Source organism: Bufo bufo, chromosome 4, assembly GCF_905171765.1.
Source record: "Bufo bufo chromosome 4, aBufBuf1.1, whole genome shotgun sequence".
Taxonomy (NCBI): domain Eukaryota; kingdom Metazoa; phylum Chordata; class Amphibia; order Anura; family Bufonidae; genus Bufo; species Bufo bufo.
The window spans coordinates 15,957,997-15,984,188 of record NC_053392.1 but is presented as its reverse complement, the minus strand read 5'-3'; the positions used below and the strand labels follow the sequence as shown (position 1 = coordinate 15,984,188).

Sequence of the window (26,192 nt, the reverse complement as noted above, 5' to 3'; positions counted from 1 at the left end):
TGCCCGGCGGCCAGCATTTTGTCTGAACGTGTATTCAGCACGGCAGGGGGCGTCATTACAGACAAACGCAGCCGCCTGTCTACAGCCAATGTGGACAAGCTGACGTTCATAAAAATGAACCAGGCATGGATCCCACAGGACCTGTCCATCCCTTGTGCAGATTAGACATTAACTACCTCCCCTTAACAATATATTATTGTACTCCAGGGCCCTTCCTCATTCAATCCTATTTTTATTTTCATTTTACCATTATATTGCGGGGCAACCCAAAGTTGAATGAACCTCTCCTCTGTCTGGGTGCCGGGGCCTAAATGTGTGACAGTGGCCTGTTCCAGTGGTGGGTGACGTGAAGCCTGATTCTCTGCTATGACATGAAGACTGATTCTCTGCTGACATGAAGCCTGAATCTCTGTTACGGGACCTCTCTCCTCTGCCTGGGTGCCTGGGCCTAAATATGTGACAGTGGCCTGTTCCTGTGGTGGGTGACGTGAAGCCTGATTCTCTGCTATGACATGAAAACTGATTCTGTGCTGACATGAAGCCTGAATCTCTGTTACGGGACCTCTCTCATCTGTCTGGGTGCCGGGGCCTAAATATGTGACAGTGGCCTGTTCCTATGGTGGGTGACGTGAAGCCTTATTCTCTGTTATGACATGAAGACTGATTCTGTGCTGACATGAAGCCTGAATCTCTGTTATGGGACCTCTCTCCTCTGCCTGGGTGCCTGGGCCTAAATATGTGACAGTGGCCTGTTCCAGTGGTGGGTGACGTGAAGCCTAATTCTCTGCTATGACATGAAGACTGATTCTGTGCTGACATGAAGCCTGAATCTCTGTTATGGGACCTCTCTCCTCTGCCTGGGTGCCTGGGCCTAAATATGTGACAGTGGCCTGTTCCAGTGGTGGGTGACGTGAAGCCTTATTCTCTGCTATGACATGAAGACTGATTCTGTGCTGACATGAAGCCTGAATCTCTGTTATGGGACCTCTCTCCTCTGCCTGGGTGCATGGGCCTAAATATGTGACAGTGGCCTGTTCCAGTGGTGGGTGACGTGAAGCCTGATTCTCTGCTATGACATGAAGACTGATTCTGTGCTGACATGAAGCCTGAATCTCTGTTATGGGACCTCTCTCCTCTGCCTGGGTGCCTGGGCCTAAATATGTGACAGTGGCCTGTTCCAGTGGTGGGTGACGTGAAGCCTGATTCTCTGCTATGACATGAAGACTGATACTGTGCTGACATGAAGCCTGAATCTCTGTTATGGGACCTCTCTCCTCTGTCTGGGTGCCGGGGCCTAAATATGTGACAGTTGCCTGTTCCAGTGGTGGGTGACGTGAAGCCTGATTCTCTGCTATGACATGAAGACTGATTCTGTGCTGACATGAAGCCAGATTCTCTGTTACGGGACCTCTCTCCTCTGCCTGGGTGCCGGGGCCTAAATATGTGACAGTGGCCTGTTCCAGTGGTGGGTGACGTGAAGCCTGATTCTCTGCTATGACATGAAGACTGATTCTGTGCTGACATGAAGCCTGAATCTCTGTTATGGGACCTCTCTCCTCTGCCTGGGTGCCTGAGCCTAAATATGTGACAGTGGCCTGTTCCAGTGGTGGGTGACGTGAAGCCTGATTCTCTGCTATGACATGAAAACTGATTCTGTGCTGACATGAAGCCTGAATCTCTGTTACGGGACCTCTCTCATCTGTCTGGGTGCCGGGGCCTAAATATGTGACAGTGGCCTGTTCCTATGGTGGGTGACGTGAAGCCTTATTCTCTGTTATGACATGAAGACTGATTCTGTGCTGACATGAAGCCTGAATCTCTGTTATGGGACCTCTCTCCTCTGCCTGGGTGCCTGGGCCTAAATATGTGACAGTGGCCTGTTCCAGTGGTGGGTGACGTGAAGCCTAATTCTCTGCTATGACATGAAGACTGATTCTGTGCTGACATGAAGCCTGAATCTCTGTTATGGGACCTCTCTCCTCTGCCTGGGTGCCTGGGCCTAAATATGTGACAGTGGCCTGTTCCAGTGGTGGGTGACGTGAAGCCTGATTCTCTGCTATGACATGAAGACTGATTCTGTGCTGACATGAAGCCTGAATCTCTGTTATGGGACCTCTCTCCTCTGTCTGGGTGCCGGGGCCTAAATATGTGACAGTGGCCTGTTCCAGTGGTGGGTGACGTGAAGCCTGATTCTCTGCTATGACATGAAGACTGATTCTGTGCTGACATGAAGCCTGAATCTCTGTTACGGGACCTCTCTCCTCTGTCTGGATGGCGGGGCCTAAATATGTGACAGTGGCCTGTTCCTGTGGTGGGTGACGTGAAGCCTTATTCTCTGCTATGACATGAAGACTGATTCTGTGCTGACATGAAGCCTGAATCTCTGTTATGGGACCTCTCTCCTCTGCCTGGGTGCATGGGCCTAAATATGTGACAGTGGCCTGTTCCAGTGGTGGGTGACGTGAAGCCTGATTCTCTGCTATGACATGAAGACTGATTCTGTGCTGACATGAAGCCTGAATCTCTGTTATGGGACCTCTCTCCTATGCCTGGGTGCCTGGGCCTAAATATGTGACAGTGGCCTGTTCCAGTGGTGGGTGACGTGAAGCCTGATTCTCTGCTATGACATGAAGACTGATACTGTGCTGACATGAAGCCTGAATCTCTGTTATGGGACCTCTCTCCTCTGTCTGGGTGCCGGGGCCTAAATATGTGACAGTGGCCTGTTCCAGTGGTGGGTGACGTGAAGCCTGATTCTCTGCTATGACATGAAGACTGATTCTGTGCTGACATGAAGCCAGATTCTCTGTTACGGGACCTCTCTCCTCTGCCTGGGTGCCGGGGCCTAAATATGTGACAGTGGCCTGTTCCAGTGGTGGGTGATGTGAAGCCTGATTCTCTGCTATGACATGAAGACTGATTCTGTGCTGACATGAAGCCTGAATCTCTGTTACGGGACCTCTCTCCTCTGTCTGGGTGCCGGGGCCTAAATATGTGACAGTGGCCTGTTCCTGTGGTGGGTGACGTGAACCCTGATTCTCTGCTATGACATGAAGACTGATTCTGTGCTGACATGAAGCCTGAATCTCTGTTACTGGACCTCTCTCCTCTGTCTGGGTCCCGGGGCCTAAATATGTGATAGTGGCCTGTTCCTGTGGTGGGTGACGTGAAGCCTGATTCTCTGCTATGACATGAAGACTGATTCTGTGCTGACATGAAGCCTGAATCTCTGTTATGGGACCTCTCTCCTCTGCCTGGGTGCCGGGGCCTAAATATGTGACAGTGGCCTGTTCCAGTGGTGGGTGACGTGAAGCCTGATTCTCTGCTATGAAATGAAGACTGATTCTGTGCTGACATGAAGCCTGAATCTCTGTTATGGGACCTCTCTCCTCTGCCTGGGTGCCTGGGCCTAAATATGTGACAGTGGCCTGTTCCAGTGTTGGGTGACGTGAAGCCTGATTCTCTGCTATGACATGAAAACTGATTCTGTGCTGACATAAAGCCTGAATCTCTGTTACGGGACCTCTCTCCTCTGTCTGGGTGCCGGGGCCTAAATTTGTGACTGTGGCCTGTTCCTGTGGTGGGTTACGTGAAGCCTGATTCTCTGCTATGACATGAAGACTGATTCTCTGCTGACATGAAGCCTGAATCTCTGTTACGGGACCTCTCTCCTCTGTCTGGGTGCCGGGGCCTAAATATGTGACAGTGGCCTGTTCCTATGGTGGGTGACGTGAAGCCTTATTCTCTGTTATGACATGAAGACTGATTCTGTGCTGACATGAAGCCTGAATCTCTGTTATGGGACCTCTCTCCTCTGCCTGGGTGCCTGGGCCTAAATATGTGACAGTGGCCTGTTCCAGTGGTGGGTGACGTGAAGCCTGATTCTCTGCTATGACATGAAGACTGATTCTGTGCTGACATGAAGCCTGAATCTCTGTTATGGGACCTCTCTCCTCTGCCTGGGTGCCTGGGCCTAAATATGTGACAGTGGCCTGTTCCAGTGGTGGGTGACGTGAAGCCTGATTCTCTGCTATGACATGAAAACTGATTCTGTGCTGACATGAAGCCTGAATCTCTGTTACGGGACCTCTCTCCTCTGTCTGGGTGCCGGGGCCTAAATATGTGACAGTGGCCTGTTCCAGTGGTGGGTTACGTGAAGCCTGATTCTCTGCTATGACATGAAGACTGATTCTCTGCTGACATGAAGCCTGAATCTCTGTTATGGGACCTCTCTCCTCTGTCTGGGTGCCTGGGCCTAAATATGTGACAGTGGCCTGTTCCTGTGGTGGGTTACGTGAAGCCTTATTCTCTGTTATGACATGAAGACTGATTCTGTGCTGACATGAAGCCTGAATCTCTGTTATGGGACCTCTCTCCTCTGCCTGGGTGCCTGGGCCTAAATATGTGACAGTGGCCTGTTCCAGTGGTGGGTGACGTGAAGCCTAATTCTCTGCTATGAAATGAAGACTGATTCTGTGCTGACATGAAGCCTGAATCTCTGTTATGGGACCTCTCTCCTCTGCCTGGGTGCCTGGGCCTAAATATGTGACAGTGGCCTGTTCCAGTGGTGGGTGACGTGAAGCCTGATTCTCTGCTATGACATGAAAACTGATTCTGTGCTGACATGAAGCCTGAATCTCTGTTACGGGACCTCTCTCCTCTGTCTGGGTGCCGGGGCCTAAATATGTGACAGTGGCCTGTTCCTGTGGTGGGTTACGTGAAGCCTGATTCTCTGCTATGACATGAAGACTGATTCTCTGCTGACATGAAGCCTGAATCTCTGTTACGGGACCTCTCTCCTCTGTCTGGGTGCCGGGGCCTAAATATGTGACAGTGGCCTGTTCCTATGGTGGGTGACGTGAAGCCTTATTCTCTGTTATGACATGAAGACTGATTCTGTGCTGACATGAAGCCTGAATCTCTGTTATGGGACCTCTCTCCTCTGCCTGGGTGCCTGGGCCTAAATATGTGACAGTGGCCTGTTCCAGTGGTGGGTGACGTGAAGCCTAATTCTCTGCTATGACATGAAGACTGATTCTGTGCTGACATGAAGCCTGAATCTCTGTTATGGGACCTCTCTCCTCTGCCTGGGTGCCTGGGCCTAAATATGTGACAGTGGCCTGTTCCAGTGGTGGGTGACGTGAAGCCTGATTCTCTGCTATGACATGAAGACTGATTCTGTGCTGACATGAAGCCTGAATCTCTGTTATGGGACCTCTCTCCTCTGTCTGGGTGCCGGGGCCTAAATATGTGACAGTGGCCTGTTCCAGTGGTGGGTGATGTGAAGCCTGATTCTCTGCTATGACATGAAGACTGATTCTGTGCTGACATGAAGCCTGAATCTCTGTTATGGGACCTCTCTCCTCTGCCTGGGTGCCTGGGCCTAAATATGTGACAGTGGCCTCTTCCAGTGGTGGGTGACGTGAAGCCTTATTCTCTGCTATGACATGAAGACTGATTCTGTGCTGACATGAAGCCTGAATCTCTGTTATGGGACCTCTCTCCTCTTCGTGGGTGCCGGGGCCTAAATATGTGACAGTGGCCTGTTCCAGTGGTGGGTGACGTGAAGCCTGATTCTCTGCTATGACATGAAGACTGATTCTGTGCTGACATGAAGCCTGAATCTCTGTTATGGGACCTCTCTCCTCTGCGTGGGTGCCGGGGCCTAAATATGTGACAGTGGCCTGTTCCAGTGGTGGGTGACGTGAAGCCTGATTCTCTGCTATGACTTGAAGACTGATTCTCTGCTGACATGAAGCCAGATTCTCTGCTATGGCATGAAGAGACTGATTCTCTGCTGACGTGAAGCCCGATTCTCTGCTATGGGACCTCTGTCCAATTGATATTGGTTATTTTTTTTTTTATTCATTTCCCTATCCACATTTGTTTGCAGGGGATTTACCTACATGTTGCTGCCTTTTGCAGCCCTCTAGCTCTTTCCTGGGCTGTTTTACAGCCTTTTTAGTGCCGAAAAGTTTGGGTCCCCATTGACTTCAATGGGGTTCGGGTTCGGGACGAAGTTCGGGTCGGGTTCGGATCCCGAACCCGAACATTTCCGGGAAGTTCGGCCGAACTTCTCGAACCCGAACATCCAGGTGTTCGCTCAACTCTACTCTTGATATTTATTGCAGCTATGGATGTCCTGGTTACTTGTGTGTTCTGATGTGTGTGCTGTCTCCCTTGTGTTTGTGTGGACAGCGTATTTGAGCACGGGTTCCACTCAGCAAGGCTGTGGCAGGTTGTTGTTTAACTGCTTGGTTCACCTGTCATATCCATATGTCTGTTTAGGTTCCCCATCTTCTTGCAGCTTGGCCAGTGAGACTCCTGTTCGTCCGTGCCTAGGAGGAACAGGTCGTCTTACCCTGCTCCTAGTTCAGGGCCACCCTGAGGTCTAGTAGGGACCCCAAGGTTACGGAGTATGAGCCCTCCTACCATCAGGGTCGGCTCATACAGCTAGGAGTCAGGGTCAGTATTAGGGACGCGATAGGAGGTGACCTGCTCCCTGATCCTGTGGTCCTGGCCAAGCAGCGACCAAACATCTTCTGGCATCGCACGGCTGAGGGTTTCCCCCATCCTCAGCCGTGACATAACCCAAGGCAGGCCAGATGGTCGTTGTCTTTTATCAGATTTAATTTCGTTGTCACCTATCGCCCTGGGGTTAAGAGCGACATCTTGCTGAAGCGATCAACAACCACCAGAATCACAGTCCTCCCTGAGAAATTAGGTAAATCTGTGATAAATTCCATGGACAAATGAGTCAACGGGAGGGAGGGGATTGGGTGCTTTGTCGCATAGATTTCCTGGGGGGGGTGATTCGGAGGATTCTGGCCCAATATTAGCTGATGGGGTGTTGTATCTGCCCTTTATCCTGAACTTGAGTCAGAGGTGTTGGACGCCCATGGAGATGCACCTGATTCTTGTCCTCCAGGGAAGTTGTTTGTTTCTTCGGAACTACGGCACAAGGTGTTTCAAGAACATCACAGTACTGTTCTTATGGGACACCCTGGGAGCAGATCCACGGTTGATCTTATTTCCCGGAGATTCTGGTGGCCAGGATTGAGTAAATGTATTGAGGGCTATGTGTCAGCTTGTGAGACTTGTGCACGTGCCAAGGTGACACATACTCGGCCTTCAGGATCTCTACTTCCCTTGTCTATCCCCTCCCGACCGTTGACTCATTTGTCCATGGACTTTATCACAGATTTACCTAATTTCTCAGGGAGGACTGTGATTCTGGTGGTTGTTGATCGCTTCAGCAAGATGTCGCATTATCAGGTCCACCTAATGCTAAAACTCTTGCACAAGTGTTTGTTGATAATTTCGTGAAACTGCACGGTATCCCCTCTGATGTGGTGTCTGATAGGGGGATTTAGTTTGTTTCCAGATTCTGGAAGGCGTTCTGTACTCGCCTGGAGGTCAAATTGTCCTTCTCTTCGGCTTTTCATCCTTAGTCGAACAGACAGACTGAGTGCACTAACCAGAATCTGGAGACTTATTTGAGATGTTTTGTCTCGGAGAATCAGGAGGAGTGGTCTTCATTTTTGTCGTTGGCCGAGTTTGCCATATATAACCGTAGGCAGGAATCCACTGATAAGTCACCATTTTCGAAGCATATTGGTTCCATCCGCAGTTTGGCACATTTTCTGGTACTGAGACTTCTGGTATACCGGAAGAGGAAAGAATTTCCTCTTCGTTGTCATCTATTTGGCGGAAAATTCAAAACAATTTAAAAAAATGGGCAAAAAGTATAAACCTATGGCTGACAAGAGACGTATGAGTGGTCCGGACCTAAGAGTGGGTGATTCTGTGTGGCTGTCCACAAGAAACATTAAGTTGAAGGCACCTTCTTGGAAGTTGGGGCCAAGGTTTATTGGGCCATAGAAGATCTCTGCCATTATTAATCTGGTTGCTTTTCGTCTTGAACTTTGCAGGCTTTAAAAATTCATAATGTTTTTCACAAATCATTACTGAAAAGATATGTCGAACCTGCTCCTCCTTACTTTCTGCTCCTGTCTTGGTGGACGGTAATATTGAATTTCAGATTTGCAGAAATCTGAAACTCACGAATTCTCTGTCGATCTCTTCAGTATCTTGTGCACTGGAAAGGTTACTGTCCAGAGGAAAGAATGTGGGTTCCTGCGACCGACGTTAATTCCAGTCGTCTTGTGAAGGACTTTCACAGGGCGCATCCTGATAAAGTAGCCCCTGGGTGTCCGGAGGTAACCTGTATAGGGGGAAGAGTACTGTCACGGTCCCTCCCATGACAGAGGTGAGAAGATCTGAGAGACTGGCGGCACGTGAGGGTATCTGACAGTCTTTCTGTTTTCTCCTTGCAGCATTGTTGTTTGGTAATGACCACACCTCTTGTCAGGTGCAGCTTGTGGTCATTACTGAGGCTCTATTTAGTTCTGACTCGCACTGCTTACCATGCGGTTGATATTTCCCGCTGGAGTTGGTTGAGCTGGTGTGTTGTTCCTTTGGATCTCCCGCTCCTCCATTCTTCTTTGAACTAAGTGCATTTTGTTTTGCATTTTGTTGTTCGCTTGTGTTTGTTATTTTCTAGGCCTCAGGGAGACGCTGGTTCCTTCATCTAGGAAGTAAACAGTAGTCTCATCCCCTGTCACCACTCTTAGAGCTTTCTAGGGTCTCCAGGGCTAAGATTACAGTGTATTAGTATTTCCACATTCAGGGTCTACTCATATTGGCAGAAGTCATGGAGAGGTCTAGGGATTCCTAGGAGGTGACCATCCCTCTCCCTTAGCTATGAGGCCTAGACTCCGGTCTATTTCCTTCTGTGTTTTATCTGGTGTTTTCCCCTCCCCATTACCTCTGACAGATGTACACCGAGATACATGTTCCCTGCAGGATGGAAAATAGATGATTTTTTATGTGCTTTGTAATGAATTAATTTGGATCAATGCAATTTTTGGGGAAAAATTTGGCAAAGCGTCCGAATTGAATTTTTGAAAACTTTGCTCATCTCTACTCATAATAAAGGACTTTGGCAGGGCCTAATAGGTGTACAAAGATGGTAGACCTTGGGGCCTTCATTAGGCACACAGCTACCAAAAGAACACAAGGGCATCATGGAGCACCAAAGGGGCCCCTTCCTCCTGTCTAACCACTTAGATGCCACAGATCCTATTGAGAACATCGAGGGTTGTGCTCATTAATGGTATCACTTTTCAAAACAATCATTTTGCAAGTTGTCCATCAATGTAATTACCTGATGTCTATAGCTATGAAGAAGAGCAGTCTTATCAGTAGACCATCTGTCTGTAGACATGTGCAGATCATGTAGAGCCTGAGCCAATAAGTAAACAGCTTTATACACTCGGTCAGAGAGTCCTATGCCTTTAAAGTTGTAAAAATCGGTGACCCGTTCTGTCCCGGTACAGTTATGTAGAGTTTTGTTGTATGCGAACTGATGGAACTCATTCATACGATGATCTCTTGATAAACAGTTCTGGTATGCCAACCAAATATGAGCCAGTAACATGTCTTCTGGATGATTTATCGTCTGGAACCTTTCATAGAAACTTGTCATGTCTGGTACAGGAAATTCAGAAGGTTCAAGAGCCAGACTCCCATTAAATGTTTCTTTGTGATGCTCCATAAGACTAGTGATTGATGCAAATGCAGGACCGAGGACCAGGGTCTTATCATGGAGCACATCTTGTATTATGTTTAGCTGATCTCCAAGGAATGTAGAATATGTCCCACAGAGTATTATAACCTGGGCTGAGGACTTTCTGATGATCTCAGAGTTCATTTTTTCAATGGCATCCAGAAAACGTAGGGGAACATACTTTATTTTTATGGTGTAGGCCACACAGATTTCATTCATGGTCAGATACTGTGTCAAAATTTGAACCTCCTCATTCCCACTCTCATCATCTGAAGATAAAATCCCAACCCACGTCCATCTAAAGAACTTGATCATCTTGGATAACACCAAATAACTGATTTTGACACTTTGACTAGTGCGGTAAAATGTTGGGTAGCGATTCCGATTGTTCAAAACAGAACTTGTAGCACCGTAGCTGATCTACAAAAATAGAGATAACAATAGAAAACAAGTAAAATTATCTTATCTTATACAACATCTAAATTATATTTTGAAAAAACTTAGAAGAAAAAACAGAATTTCTAAATGGTAAAGGGTTCTAATAAATGAAATCTTGTAATGACCCCTTATCAGACTAGATGCAGATCATTTCTCTAATCCTAGATGCACCAGAGCAATCACCCCTCCTGCAGCTCTGTGTTCCTGGCGGATCAAGGCTGCCTGTGTCTCGCTTCCCTCCCCTGGCGGGCATAGCTGCTGGAGTCTTTTTCCACATTCTAGGCTTCTCCAGGCCATCACTACCTGCCAGTTCCTGCTCTGCTGTCTAAGGCTTGCATACTCTCCCAGGCTCTTAATGTTCTTTCACTCCTGATGTTTCCCTAGCCAATGGCTACATAATGTGGTTTATTTTAAAGGGGTTATCCAATACTATAAACTTCCCCCCCATATGCCGGGCCCCTCCCTGGGAATATACTTACCCCACTTCCTGCGCCACTCCTGGTCCATGCACCCGCACTACTTCTCCCTGTGCGCTGATTAAAACATCCAGTGTCGGGGGGGGGGGGGAGCAGCCAATGGTAGGCAGGGAGGGGGACGAGCCTTTCTTGCATTGCGGGTGATGCTAGGGAGGCTCGTTCTCGTCCCTGCCTGCCATTGGCTTGCGCGCCCCCGACACTGGATGTTTTAATCAGCACACAAGGAGAAGAAGTAGTGGCGGTGCGGGGACCAGGAGTGAAGCAGGGAGTGGGGTAAGTATATTCCCAGTGAGGGGCCCGGCATATAGGGGGGGCAGCTTATAGTATTTGATAACCCCTTTAAGGGGTTGTGCATAAAAAATATTACACATTTTTTAGATCTGCACCTTTATCTGAATACTTTTGTAATTGCAATTGCCAACTACTGTTTGTTATTTTCCTTATTTTTTGTCCACCTCACGGAGGTGGTCGCAAGCAGTTAGTTTAAATCTTCAGCTTTCACCAACCATATTGTCTATTAGAAGCTGTGGCAGTTACAGGGTAAGATCTACAGCAGAAAGGACACATCCCTGAGAAAGGATATGCCCCCCAAGCTGCCAGCCTGAAATAAATCTACCAGACAACTGGAGCAATGATTGGGTTGATCTCTGGTAACATGTGTGGCATAACCTCTTTAAGGTGTCTTTCCCTATGGAGAATTGTCTGAGCAAAAGGTTTTTAACTTGTCTAGTCCTGCAAAGTCATTGCTTTGTCCTGAGCTCCTGTCAAGTGCCCAACCTTTGCCTGTTTACCGGATTGACCCTGTGCTGCCTGCCCTGTCTTCTACCTGATTTCCATACTGAGCCTGTGCTGACCTTCTCCCTATTTATGGGTCTTTACTACAGTAACTCTGTCTACCCTGACCTCGGGTTATCACCTGTCCTCGCTCTTGTATGGTACCTTGGTGCTACACACCACTGTCTCTTAACCCACCTGTGTCAGCTGTCATTGAACAGACCCTGCTGCAAGATGTAAAGACACGATTGCTCCCCTACATCAGAGTCTAGGTGAAGTCCACCTAGACAATGCTCTTAAGAGTAGCCATATGTCAAATCTGTTCAGTGACACACAGTGGAAACAGCGTTACTTCATGAATCTTCAGTAGTGTTGAGCGAATCGAAGCTATAAAAGTGAAATCCGATCAGAATTTCAGGAAAAATTTGATCCGCCACAAAAAGAAATCAAGTCCTTGCGCTTCGTAGTAACAAATAGGATTTTTTCAAAAATGGCTGCTGCACATATTAGGAAGGAAAAGTAAGAAGCACGGGAACGAGGGATCACCCATAATGCCGTGCAGCCAGCCAGTCAGCAGATAGAAAGTGTTTTACAGAACGTTTGATAGTATAATCTGGGATAGGATCAGTGTAGGGAGTTTTTAGACACTGTAGGGAGAGCATAGGGAGACTACAGGGACAGTGCAGGCTCTGTAAGCTAAAGGGGATCCTTGATAGGAGACAGCGCCGTTTGCATCAATTCCCTGTCGAGGGCACAGAACTATATAATTGAACAGTGTCCACCTTGTTTAATAGATAATCAATTCTATTACACCTTGATTCTCAAATTGGAGTAAATATCCTGTGTAATATAACCATTATAGTGGTGTCCACCTGATTTCACAGTTAAGCAGTTCCATTTGGCCTTTATTCTCCTGTTTTTGTCTTACCAATACTGATGAAATACTGGTGCAAGAAACTGACCAAATACTGACTGTGTGATATAGGCCATTATAGTCCTGCATGCAGGACTTTTTTTTCCATCTGAATAAAACCGATTTTGAGAGGTAAATTGCAAAAACTCATGCAAATTGAGCTTGAGACCTCTATCGCAGGTCAGCATTTTGCATCAGGATTTGATCATGATTTGGAAGCAAGAGTCGGTCCAAAACACAGAAGACATGCAAACATTCCAATCACGTGTCATCTCTGTTTTGGACCGACTACAGTTTTGGGCCTTACTAATACTGATCAATTACTGACCAAATACTGACCGTGTGAAGGCAGATGCTCAAAAGACAGGATCCGTTTGTTTTGCGGTTAATCTTCTGATGGACCAGAAGAAGGGCAAAATAAACAGTGATGTCAACACAAATTTATTGCTGACACTCTGTCATGGGCCACTACCTGGATCAGTGTGTACCAGAACATGTTCTCTAGCAATCTATGTGTAATCAGCAGATGGTGTAAAAGGAGTGCGCTCTTTCACTCTATACAGTGCCTTGCAAAAGTATTCACCCCCTTGACTTTTTTCATGTTTTGTTACATTACAGCCTTAAGTTCAATGTTTTGTTAATCTGAATTTTATGTGATGGATCAGAACACAATAGTCTAAGTCGGTGAAGTGAAATGAGAAAAAGATATAAATAAAACTATTGTTTAGAAATAGAAAACAGAAAATTGGCATGTGTGTATGTATTCACCCCCTTTGTTAGGAAGCCCATAAAAAGCTCTGGTGCAACCAATTACCTTCAGAAGTCACATAATTAGTGTAATAATGCCCACCTGTGTGCAATCTAAGTGTCACATGATCTGTCATTACATATACACACCTTTTTTTAAAGGACCCAGAGGCTGCAACACCTAACCAAACAATGCCATGAAGACCAAGGAACTCTCCAAACAAGTAAGGGACAATGTTGTTGAGAAGTACAAGTCAGGGTTAGGTTATAGAATAATATCCAAATCTTTGATGATCCCCAGGGGCACCATCAAATCTACCATAACCAAATGGAAAGAACATGGCGCAACAGCAAACCTGCCAAGAGACGGCTGCCCACCAAAACTCAAGGACCGGGCAAGGAGGGCAATAACCAGAGAGGCTGCACAGAGACCTAAGGTAACCCTGGAGGAGCTGCAGATTTCCACAGCAGAGACTGGAGTATCTGTACATAGGACGACAATCAGCTGTACGCTCCAAAGAGTTGGGCTTTATGGCAGTGGCCAGAAGAAAGCCATTACTTTCAGCTAAAAACAAAAAGGCACGTTATGAGTTTGTAAAAAGGCATGTGGGCGACTCCCAAAATGTATGGAGGAAGGTGCTCTGGTCTGATGAGACTAAAATTGAACTTTTCAGCCATCAAAGAAACGCTATGTCTGGCGCAAACCCAACACATCACATCACCCAAAGAACACCATCCCCACAGTGAGACATGGTGGTGGCAGCATCATACTGGGGAGATGGGACTCGGAAACTGGTCAGAGTTGAGGGAAAGATGGATGGTGCTAAATACAGGGATATTCTTCAGCAGAACCTGTCCCACTCTGTGCGTGATCTGAGGCTAGGACGGAGGTTCACCTTCCAGCAGGACAATGACCCCAAACACACTGCTAAAGCTACACTTGAGGGGTTTAAGGGGAAACATGTAAATGTGTTGTAATGGCCGAGTCACAGCCCAGATCTCAATCCAATAGAAGACCTGTGGTCAGACTTAGAGATTGCTGTTCACAAGCGCAACTCATCCAACCTGAAGGAGCTGGAGCAGTTCTGCAAGGAGGAATGGGCAAAAATCCCAGTGGTAAGATGTGGCGAGCTCATAGAGACTTATCCAAAACGACTTGCGGCTGTGATTGCCGCAAAAGGTGGCTCTACTAAGTATTGACTTTAGGGGGGTGAATAGTTATGCACATTGACTTTTTCTGTTATTTTGTCCTATTTGTTGTTTGCTTCACAATAATAAAAAAAAAACATCTTAAAAGTTGTGGGCATGTTCTGTAAATTAAATTATTCAAGTCCTCAAACAACCCATGTTAATTCCAGGTTGTGAGGCACCACAACATGAAAAGGTCAAGGGGGGTGAATACTTTTGCAAGGCACTGTAATACAATCTTGGGCCACTGCACGGTTAAGTCCATTATACCTGACACTAACATTGTTCACACTTCAGCTATTTAATCAGTTTTTGATTAAACGAGGCCCTTAGTATCAACAAATGTGTGACTACTGGTTATTATAGTCAATAAGAGAATGCCGCCTACTTGTGAGTATCGGTATAATGCCAGGACCTCAGCGATGGACACTGTGGTTGATGAACTCTGATCTCCAATAAAACCAGCCACGTTCCTCATTCCTCTACAGGAATAATTGGGGACGGTCATTCCTGGTCCTGATAGAATCTGTAGGACACTTCTCACAGCTTTGTTACTGTCGGAGCACGAGTCATATACATGATATCCCAGAGAGACATTAGGTAAAATTGTCTGATCTCGGTTAATTTCCTCAATGGCAAAACGGAAAGTCAGAAGGTCCTTGTAATACTGAGGCACGGGTCTGTGGATACATTTTCATTGGTGATGAAATAATGTAAATTAGAGAAGCTTTGACACACTGATTGTAGAACAGTAGAAATGACCACAGACACCTAGACATGGACTTTACAGTGCAGCTAAATCCTGGCAAATCACCACATGACCTTGAACCCAGAGGCTTCTCTGATTACTCAACTCCATGACCAACATTTGTCCAAGATTCAGTCAGTCCCCAATTACTGGCACTTCCCTCAGTTTAAAATATCTGTCCAGACAGAGAGTCAGAGGTTGTTTGTGCCCGGGCAGAACACCTACATGGCCCCTGGCTGTGCGGACTGTGTAGGCCAGCTGTTCTCTGCTGCTTTCACACTCACCTGTAACTATATTCTTGCACCCCAACTTACATTGACCCATATTAGTGTAAACTACATCTGCAGCGGCCGACATGCGTCTGGGGTTGTTTTTAAACAAAGTCAGATTGCAGTGCTCACCTGGCTAGATTATTTTATTCCTGGGAAGCTGGATTTTTCCTGTTCGATTTTTGCTACTGGGGTTGTTTTTAAGTAAATTGGTCGTGACGCCAGTTGCATTGAAGCAACAAGAGACAGAGTCCCCTTAAATAGATGGTGTTGGGGGTACCCAGGTGTAGGAATGCCAGAGTAGGGTAAGGTAGCCTATAATGTCCTTTTAGATGTGGCTGTGCTAGTGTCATGGTGCTCCTACCTGGATACGCTGGAACCCCAGTCGTCGTCGGGCGAAGCAGAGCAAATAGGAGAAATAGTTGGTGAAGGGGATGATGAAATAAATTGAGTCCAGGCATGTATTGAAGTTGATAACAGCTTTACTTGAAGAAACTTTCCTCAGGAAACAATCTTTCTACTTTGTCTTGGTTACCAGTAGGCTTTGGCATTAATTATGGCAGCCAAACACACTAGGCTCTTCTACATCTATTGCTCTCTGGCTCTGCTGTGCTAACAGGATTCAATTGAAACTTTTCCTTTCTACTGAACTTAGCTTTCTGTAGTCTGGTCTGTCTTTATCTTTATCCAGGGGACTTTTACTCCTGGTTGCCGAGGCTCTCAGCTTTGGCCTCCTAATCTAGCAGAGCTGATGGTGCTCTGGCTGGCTTTTTCAGGGCTCGTCCAGCAGGGACGAGGGCCTGCTTCCTTTCCCTTTGAGGGGGTACTCTCAACTCCCTCCTCGCTAAATAACCTCCTCCCTCTCTAGAGAGGGAGCTGGAATGGCAAGAAGGTTCCATCCTAGCTAACATAGCTCTGCCAAGCTCGCTGCCACCTGCTGGTTAACCAGGTACATTACACTTAAACAGTCACAAAACAAGAAATACAAATACACAATTTGCAGGCCTTAGAAATAAATACAAGGAATGACACTAGATGAACCATGGGAGACAGTGGGAAGGTGTAGAAGGTGGTAATGCACCTCTAGTGGCGTTACACATCCATGACCAGTAAGACTAAAACATATGTGAAAAGGTCCCACACATACAGTATTTAAGACAGTAGATAACATACAAGGCAATTCAATACATATAATGGTCAATCTTTACGAAATCTAAAACTACACTGGACTTCTGACTCAAAGATGCTTGTTTTTCCAACAAAGCTCGAGGACAGCAAATCTGGAAGTGGCATTGGAGGACACATGATCCGCGGCTGTTCTGAAGCGCCCTAAGGGCCAGCCAAGCGCGTCTGTCTCTTTACCATTACTTAAAAAAGTTAGAGTGCAAATATAGGGTGAACATACATAGAATTTGAGAAGACAATAGGTCACTCACCTACTTGTGTCATGATTGGTCCCAACACCCATAAGGCACATATACTATATACTGTAGCATGACGTGTGAGGCTTGCTATCTGGACTTGGTCATCCACATCATAGGAGGAGTGTCACGGATGATGTTGCAGATAGCTGGAAGTTATGGATAAACATCCGACTGGCTTGATACCAAACTAAGGAGCATAAAGGTGACCCCAATAAAACCCTAAGGCCCCTTTCACACGGGCGAGTATTCCACGCGGATGCGATGCGTGAGGTGAACGCATTGCACCCACACTGAATCCCGACCCATTCATTTCTATGGGGCTGTTCAGATGAGCGGTGATTTTCACGCATCACTTATGCGTTGCGTGAAAATCGCAGCATGCTCTATATTCTGCGTTTTTCACGCAACGCAGGCCCCATAGAAGTGAATGGGGTTGCGTGAAAATCGCAAGCATCCGCAAGCAAGTGCGGATGCGGTGCGATTTTCACGCATGGTTGCTATAAACTGTATTATTTTCCCTTATAACATGGTTATAAGGGAAAATAATAGCATTCTGAATACAGAATGCATAGTAGGTGATCAATTGAGGGTTAAAAAAAAATAAAAAAAATTAACTCACCTTCTCCTCTTGTTCGCGTAGCTCCCGGTCTCTTCTTTACTTCTCAAAAGATGAACTATCGGCTAAAGGACCTTTGGTGACGTCAGATCACATGCTCCAATCACATGGTACATCACCGTGGTGATGGACCATGTGATTGGAGCATGTGATCTGACGTCACCACAGGTCCTAGCCGATAGTTTGGGTACCAAACATGCGTGATTTTTCTCACGCGAGTGCAAAACGCATTACAATGTTTTGCACTCGCGCGGAAAAATTTTGGGTGTTCACGCAACGCACCCGCACCTTTTCCTGCAACGCCCGTGTGAAAGAGGCCTTAGAGCTCACCCTGACTGCTAAGCACATACAAGGGTCTCAGAGGTAGACGATTGCATGCCCTCGTACCTAGACTGTGTGACACCTGAAAACCCTATAATAGTGAGGGGACACGACCACCGGCTCCCTGCACTTAATACGGAGGGAGTCAGGGTCACCTAGAATCAAGCCAGCAAGGAAAACACAATACATGAAAGGACTTATCTGAACAAGCAGCAACAGAAGTCTCCAGCAGTGAACACTTCAATCCAGGAAGTAGTATAAACCACAAAGTGAGGCAGTATGGGAGGGAATATAAAGGAAAGAGGATTAGTCTAAATAGGTGACACCTGGGAGAAGGAAATGAGATGACAAAGTGAAACCAAAGCGAAGAACATCATGCAAGAGGTAGAAAAGGACGTCTGTCAGACCTTCTCACAGAAGTGGCGGTGACAAGGAGCTTGACAGGATCCAATGGTGGAAAGAAGGTGCAATGTAGAGGATAAACAAAAAGGACTTTTTCCTGCAATTCCTCTAAAAAGCTACTAATTAATTCAACATAAAATCCAATTTCAGAAAGATGATTAAATACAATAAAGCCAAATTAAGCTTTTGGGGGTTGTGTCAGATACAGGGCAAATCAATTGCAAAATACAGCATTTTTGCATACTTTTTTATCCAAGAGGAGCATTGTATGATCTATAGCAGTCCTAACACCTACTAAATGCTCTTCACAAGGACAGATAGTACTTCCTGATTCCTTATAAAGGTATCTCACCCAGCTAAGCTAGTTCTCTATGTAAGGGCAATTGCAGTATCTCCACAGCAAGTGTCACTGTGATTGTACTTTATGTACAGTATGTCTCATAGGCTGTGTATGGAGAGACTGGTGGGTCCTAGTTACTATTGCTAGGCATGGGCTGGCACCACCTCTTCCTCTGCAGTAAATGAGGTTGGCCTGATGTAGATAGTGAGTGTGTAAACAACTAGGAAGAGAACTGTACAGGGAATACTCTTACCCTATAGATTGCAAAAGGAAGCAAATTGACAGTATATGTGCAAGCTCTTCAGGGAAGAAGTTATTGGGTTATAAAGAGAGTGTGGTGATTCCACAAGTTAGAGTGTCTGCATCTTGGCTTCTGACTTCCCTGCATGTTTGTGAGATCTAATAGGCTTCAAGTCCCCCATCATACTAAGGGAACCTCCTGATCACCTGTTTATAGGCGGTGAGAGTTAGAGTACTGTAATAGTGAGATAATCAAGTTGAAACTCTTAGTCACTCTGGGAAGACTAAGATAATAAGAAATAGACTTAACCCCCTGCCTCCTATACATAGTCTTGGGAAACTGTACATGGTGACTGAAAAAGCTGTGCCTGACAGAGTAACATAGTTAATACGGTTGAAAAAAGACATAAGTCCATCAAGTTCAACCAAGGGATCGGTGGGGACGTGAATCCCAGAAAGAAGTGATTTCTACACGTTTTCATAAGCATTAATGTTGTTTACTTTTAAGAAATCATCTAAACCCTTTTTAGAACTGCCCACTGTTCCTGCTGTGACCACGTCCTGAGGAAGTCTATTCCACAGATTCACAGTTCTTACAGTAAAGAAGCTTTGATGCTTCTGGAGACTGAACTTTTTCCTCTCCAGTCGGAGGCAGCGCCCCCTTGTGTTTTGAGCGCATTTTACATGGAACAGCATTTCACCGTATTTTTTGTATGGCCCATTTATATATTTGTATAGGTTAATCATGTCCCCCTTAGACGTCTCTTCTAAAGACTAAATAAATTCAATTATTTTAATCTTTCTTCATAACTAAGACCCTCCATTCCCCTTATCAGTTTAGTCGCTCTCCTCTGTACTCTCTCCAGCTCCAGGGCATCCTTTCTATGGACTGGTGCCGAGAAATGGACTGCGTATTCCAGATAAGGTTAAACCAACACTTTGTAAAGTGGTAATATTACATCCCTGCCCCACGAGTCTATGCCTCATTTAATGCATGACAATATCCTGGTGGCCTTAGAAGCAGCTGATTGACATTGTATGCTGTAATTTAATCTACCATCTACAAGGACACCCAAATCCTTCTCTATAAGTGACTCTCCCAGTGTTACATCACCTAGGACATATGAAGCATGGAGATTATTACTACCAAGATGCAGAACTTTACATTTGTCCACATTGAACCTCATTTGCCAAGTTGAGTGTTCAAATCAGCTTGTAGTTTGTGGACATCTTCCATAGACTGCACAGTACTACACAGCTTAGTGTCATCTGCAAAAATAGATATGGTGCTATTAATCCCGTCCCCAATATCATTAATAAATAAATTAAATAATAAAGGGCCCAGCACTGAACCTTGCAGTACACCACTTATAACCCGGGACCATTCTGAATAGGAATCATTGACCACAACTCTCTGGACACGGTCCTTCAGCCAGTTTTAAATCCAATTACAAACTCTACTTTCAAAGCCTATAGACCTGTCACACCGGTGACAGGTTTTAGAAGGTCTGAAAGATTATCTGCACATTAGTTATCTGACAGCCTCTTTTGGTTTCACGTTGTCTGTGTGTTGCTTGTATGTTCACACCTCCTGTTCAGGTGTGGATCATGTGACCTTTACCTCCCCCTATTTAGTCTGACTTTACCCATCACTCCTTGCTCTGGATAGCTTAATTTGGCTTGGGAAGAGCTGGAGTGTGGTTCTTGTTGAAGTCCTGATCGTCCATCATCCTTAGAAGTTAAGTGTTACACTTGTTGTGTTTTGTATTCCCCCCTCCCCCTTTGTTGTTTACTAGGCCTCAGCGAGACGCTGGTTCCTTCACCAGGGAAGGAGCGGGTTGTCTATGCCCTGTCATTACCTTTAGGGCATTCGAGGGCCATCAGGGTTTTCTAGGTTCCTGTGTATGGGCATCTCTACCATCGAGAGGTGCCCATACAGATAGAAGTTAGGGCCAGGAGCAGGGTTTTATAGGTGGTGAGCCTTTTCCTTCCCTAGCGGTGAGGCCTAGTGTCTTTTCCCTTCCTCCTTGTTGTCTTTTGGTGTTCTCCCCTATTACATCCGTGACAAGACCTTTCTTTACCTATTAAACATCTATGAGGGACAGTATCAAAAGCCTTTGCAAAATCCAGAAACACTACATCCACAGCTACCCCTCTGTCCAGGCTACTACTCACCTCCTCATAAAAACAAATCAGGTTAGTCTGACAACTTCTGTCCTTGGTAAACCCATGCTGGTTATCACATATAATATTATTTATAGTCACATACTCCTGTATATAGTCCCTTAAGAGTCCTTCAAACATTTTTCCCACAACAGAAGTTAAACTAAGGCCCCATTCACACATCCGCAATTTCATTCCGCATTTCCGGGTCCACATTTCCGATCCCGAAAAAAATAGAACATGTCCTATTCTTGTCCGCAATTGCGGACAAGAATAGGCATATTCTATTAGTGCGGTCCGCAAAATACACTACTGACATGTGAATGGACCCTAACTTGGCACTGTACCAGTACCTAGAGTATCTTTAAAAAATATAAACAGGGGCAAAGCAGTAACTGAACTGAGCTCTTTAAGCACTCTTGGGTGAAATCCATCTGGACCCAGAGCCTTGTTCACATTTACCCTATTTAACTTGTCTTGGACCATATATACCGTTAGCCAAGTGAGTATATTACTGGATGTACTAACAGCCCCAGCACCACAGATATCAGATCCTTTCTCTTCTTTTGTACAGGGAGTGCATAATTATTAGGCAAGTTGTATTTTTGAGGATTAATTTTATTATTGAACAACAACCATGTTCTCAATGAACCCAAAAAACTCATTAATATCAAAGCTGAATATTTTTGGAAGTAGTTTTTAGTTTGTTTTTAGTTTTAGCTATTTTAGGGGGATATCTGTATGTGCAGGTGACTATTACTGTGCATAATTATTAGGCAACTTAACAAAAAACAAATATATACCCATTTCAATTATTTATTTTTACCAGTGAACCCAATATAACATCTCAACATTCACAAATATACATTTCTGACATTCAAAAACAAAACAAAAACAAATCAGTGACCAATATAGCCACCTTTCTTTGCAAGGACACTCAAAAGCCTGCCATCCATGGATTCTGTCAGTGTTTTGATCTGTTCACCATCAACATTGCGTGCAGCAGCAACCACAGCCTCCCAGACACTGTTCAGAGAGGTGTACTGTTTTCCCTCCTTGTAAATCTCACATTTGATGATGGACCACAGGTTCTCAATGGGGTTCAGATCAGGTGAACAAGGAGGCCATGTCATTAGATTTTCTTCTTTTATACCCTTTCTTGCCGCCACGCTGTGGAGTACTTGGACGCGTGTGATGGAGCATTGTCCTGCATGAAAATCATGTTTTTCTTAAAGGATGCAGACTTCTTCCTGTACCACTGCTTGAAGAAGGTGTCTTCCAGAAACTGGCAGTAGGACTGGGAGTTGAGCTTGACTCCATCCTCAACCCGAAAAGGCCCAACAAGCTCATCTTTGATGATACCAGCCCAAACCAGTACTCCACCTCCACCTTGCTGGCGTCTGAGTCGGACTGGAGCTCTCTGCCCTTTACCAATCCAGCCAAGGGCCCATCCATCTGTCCCATCAAGACTCACTCTCATTTCATCAGTCCATAAAACCTTAGAAAAATCAGTCTTGAGATATTTCTTGGCCCAGTCTTGATGTTTCAGCTTGTGTGTCTTGTTCAGTGGTGGTCGTCTTTCAGCATTTCTTACCTTGGCCATGTCTCTGAGTATTGCACACCTTGTGCTTTTGGGCACTCCAGTGATGTTGCAGCTCTGAAATATGGCCAAACTGGTGGCAAGTGGCATCTTGGCAGCTGCACGCTTGACTTTTCTCAGTTCATGGGCAGTTATTTTGCGCCTTGGTTTTTCCACACGCTTCTTGCGACCCTGTTGACTATTTTGAATGAAACGCTTGATTGTTCGATGATCACGCTTCAGAAGCTTTGCAATTTTAAGAGTGCTGCATCCCTCTGCAAGATATCTCACTATTTTTGACTTTTCTGAGCCTGTCAAGTCCTTCTTTTGACCCATTTTGCCAAAGGAAAGGAAGTTGCCTAATAATTATGCACACCTAATATAGGGTGTTGATGTCATTAGACCACACCCCTTCTCATTACAGAGATGCACATCACCTAATATGCTTAATTGGTAGAAGGCTTTCGAGCCTATACAGCTTGGAGTAAGACAACATGCATAAAGAGGATGATGTGGTCAAAATACTCATTTGCCTAATAATTCTGGACGCAGTGTATATACTGAGCTAAAAACCATTTAGTAACTCTGCCTTTTCCTTATCTTCAGTGACTACCCCCCCCCTCCACCTTTACTATTATTTAGGGCTCCTACCTGCTCAGAGCTACATTTTTTAGCATCTATATATTCAAAGATTTTTTGGGGATTTGTTTTGCTTTCTTTTGCTACCTGCTGTTCGTTTTGTATTTTTGCTAATTTTATCTCCTTTTTACAGATTTTAATAAGCCCTTTGTAATCTTCAAACGCTACAGCTGACCCCTCATATTTTTATTTTTTAAATGCCCTTTTTTGTCTTTTATTGCCCTTTTTACAGTAGCTATAAGCCATGGGGGGTTTAATTTTAGTCGTTTAAACTTGTTACCTAAAGGAATACATTTTTAGCGCAATTACTCAATGTGGATTTAAAGCTCTCCCATTTATCCTCTGTATTATTATGTGACAGTAGCTGCACCAACATATTCAGTAACTGTGTGAAGTAAAGTACAGCAAACCTGTGGCACTAAAATGCTACCTTCTTATTGTACCACGCTGCCGTCTACATCACCAACAGACTGTGGTACCAGCCTGTCCATGGGACCCCTGCCTTGCACCCACAAACCCCTTCCACTACCATCAGGAAAAGGCCACAAAATGAGAGTGTGCCCCGACGTAAGAAAGGGTACACCCTTACATCACTTCACATCCCAGAGGAGCATTGGAGGGAGCAACTACTATGGCCACCATTAGTGTTGAGCAAATCGAGCTTCAGATGCCGTATGGAGACCTGTCTCTGTACAGTATTAAAATGTATTGCCTCCGTGGAGGTATAATTTGTTTCACCCGAAGTCACACAAGACTTCGGTGAGTGAATTCGGAATTAATTTATACAACTTTAAAACATTTCAAATTAGCAATCTGAAGTCAGGTTTGGGGCCAAGGTACCAGCCGGTTCCAAACTCGACTTCAGGTTCCGAACTTGAAATGTTTATTAAAGATGTAGAAATGAATACCGAATTCATTCACCGAAGTCTTGCGCAACTTCAGGTGAAATTAATTTTGCCTCCACAGAGGCAATACATTTTAATGCCTTACGGAGACAGGTCTCTGTACAGCATTAAAACGAAGTGTTTGAAGGAATTGATTTCGGGTCTATGATCCGAAGCTCGATTCACTCAAGCCTAGCCACCATCATTGTTACTATCTCTCCCATCCTCTCCGCTCTCCTGGGCATGCTCACAATCGACCTGAAATTATTGTCTCCTCCTTGCTTTCATGCTCACAATCGACCTGAAATTATTGTCTCCTCCTATGCGCTCTGCTCTCCTGGGCATGCTCACAATCAACCTGAAATTATTGTCTGACATGGGGTTTAGGTTTAGCTATAATCCTGTTATATTAAGGCCTGTATAAAATGTTGGACATTGACTTATAGTGTAACTACTAGAGATGAGCGAATCAATTCTAAACAAATCAAATTCAATTTGAATTTCATAAAAATTTGGTTTCCAAACAAATCTTTTGCAATTTGTTGTGCTTTTTTTTCTAGGTATATAACATTTATATCTAAATATCATCATTATAGTGGATTTGATTATATATAAGAGGCCATATTGTGACATATTAACCATTTTGTATGTATTTTAAAGTAGGCCGAAAGAGGTTCATGGAGAGGAAACAGTTCATATAATTTCTTCTCTGCAGATGTACCAGTCTGAGAAGAGTCATTCTTGTCTCCTTATAGATTTATGACTGAGATAAGGATATTCTCTAGACGCATCTGGTACTAATTATCCCTACGGTTTAATGTCTATTGATGAAGCAGAAAATCTGTGATATCTGTATACATGTATAATGAACCTTAGTTTTTTTTGTATAAGATGATAAAAAGGACATATGTATCATTTTATTTATGTTAAATATTATAAAGGACGTCAATGCATCTATTATCTTATATATTTCTCACTAGGAACGCATGTACTCCTAAAATATGATGAAGAATTTTAAGTGTAAACTTTGTTAGTAAGATAAGTGTTATTTTAACTAACAATCAATCAACCGTTGGAGTAACAGAGGAGACACACATGTCTGTGAGAGTACAAGGTTTATTGTATTCTTATTGGTACCATAAATTTGGTAGCTTGGGAAATGTCTCAAATGGTACCTAAACGTCTATGCTTTAATTGGTATATGTGTCAAAGATAATCCCTTAGCTCTGATTTAGGATTCCACATGTTATGTGTATGGAATGTAAGATGAAGTCAGACCTGGACATTAAACCCTTTACTAGTATGATGCTATTAGCTTATGCAATAGTGACACCTAGGTATGAATAGGTAAAATTGCGCCAACAGTTGAAATGCATTCTGGGTGATATAGTGACTTCACAGTCATTATCATATGTACACGCCTAACCGAAAATGATTGAAAAACTCCAAGTTAGGAAAGTGTGTCTAACTTATAAGTTTGTGATCATAAACAACACACACATGGAAAGAAGGGGAACACAGAAAAACAAATAAAGAAAAGAGAGACCCCAGGAGAAAAATCCCAATGGTCAAAACGGACTTTAGAGCTGACTTCCCTTAGACTCTGCATATCATCTGCATTCTCGGGTAACGTATAACTTTATTATGTGTAGTATTGATTGAATTAATTGGCCTGATATTTAGTAACTCCCTATTTTAATGCGGATGTATAATGTTAAAAGTGCTACATCAATATTATCACTATTCAGTAAAGATGCATATTACTGAATAAAAGATCTAATATTGATATCGTAGAAACTCTCTGATTGGAATATTCAAGGGTTCGTATCTGTCCTTATCACTATTGAGTTTTATATCTCATCATTGTGGTCGGGACGTTGTATTACATTCTTATGTTTGAGAAGTAATAAGAAACGCTGGTATTTGTGTTAGAGCCATCTAGTGGTGAATTTAGGGCACTGCATATAACTGTATATTATTGCATATTATTGAGTTTTTTCTATTGATTAAACTTTGATTGTATTTTAAGTTATTGTATAATAAATCATTTATATTTTTGCATAGACGCTTGTACAATGTTTTACTGATTGCACAATATAATAAAATTAATGACTAACTCTTTTTGAGGTGTTTTATATATCCAACTCTAGGATCAATTCCCTTTGAAATTTTTCCTTTGTACCTTTCTTTTATATAAAGCATTTGCTTTATATCCCCGACAGATTCAATTTGGAAAAATTGCTGAAAATGCTGTCCGCCATTTTAAACATCAAAACACAGTCACAGGGAAGATGAAAAGGGAAAATCACATGACTCTGGAAGGTGTCTGTGGCCAATGAGCTTACCCACAATGCCTTGGAAGTCAGACAATAATGTGGGACTATAGCTGCCATGTGTGTGCCC

The 26,192-nt window shown here is 44.4% G+C and overlaps 1 protein-coding gene across 1 annotated transcript in view; it reads right to left on the bottom strand.

Moving 5' to 3' along the window:
- LOC120997743 (vomeronasal type-2 receptor 26-like) overlaps positions 1 to 14,672 on the bottom strand; it is a 69,629-nt gene extending 54,957 nt beyond the window's left edge. Inside the window, exons 1-2 of the mRNA XM_040428009.1 lie at positions 14,553 to 14,672; positions 9,227 to 10,048 (exon numbers count right to left, since the gene is read on the bottom strand). Of these exons, the coding sequence (XP_040283943.1) occupies positions 9,227 to 10,048; positions 14,553 to 14,672 (942 nt within the window). The remainder of the gene's footprint in view (positions 1 to 9,226; positions 10,049 to 14,552) is intronic.
- Positions 14,673 to 26,192: the final 11,520 nt, after the last annotated feature.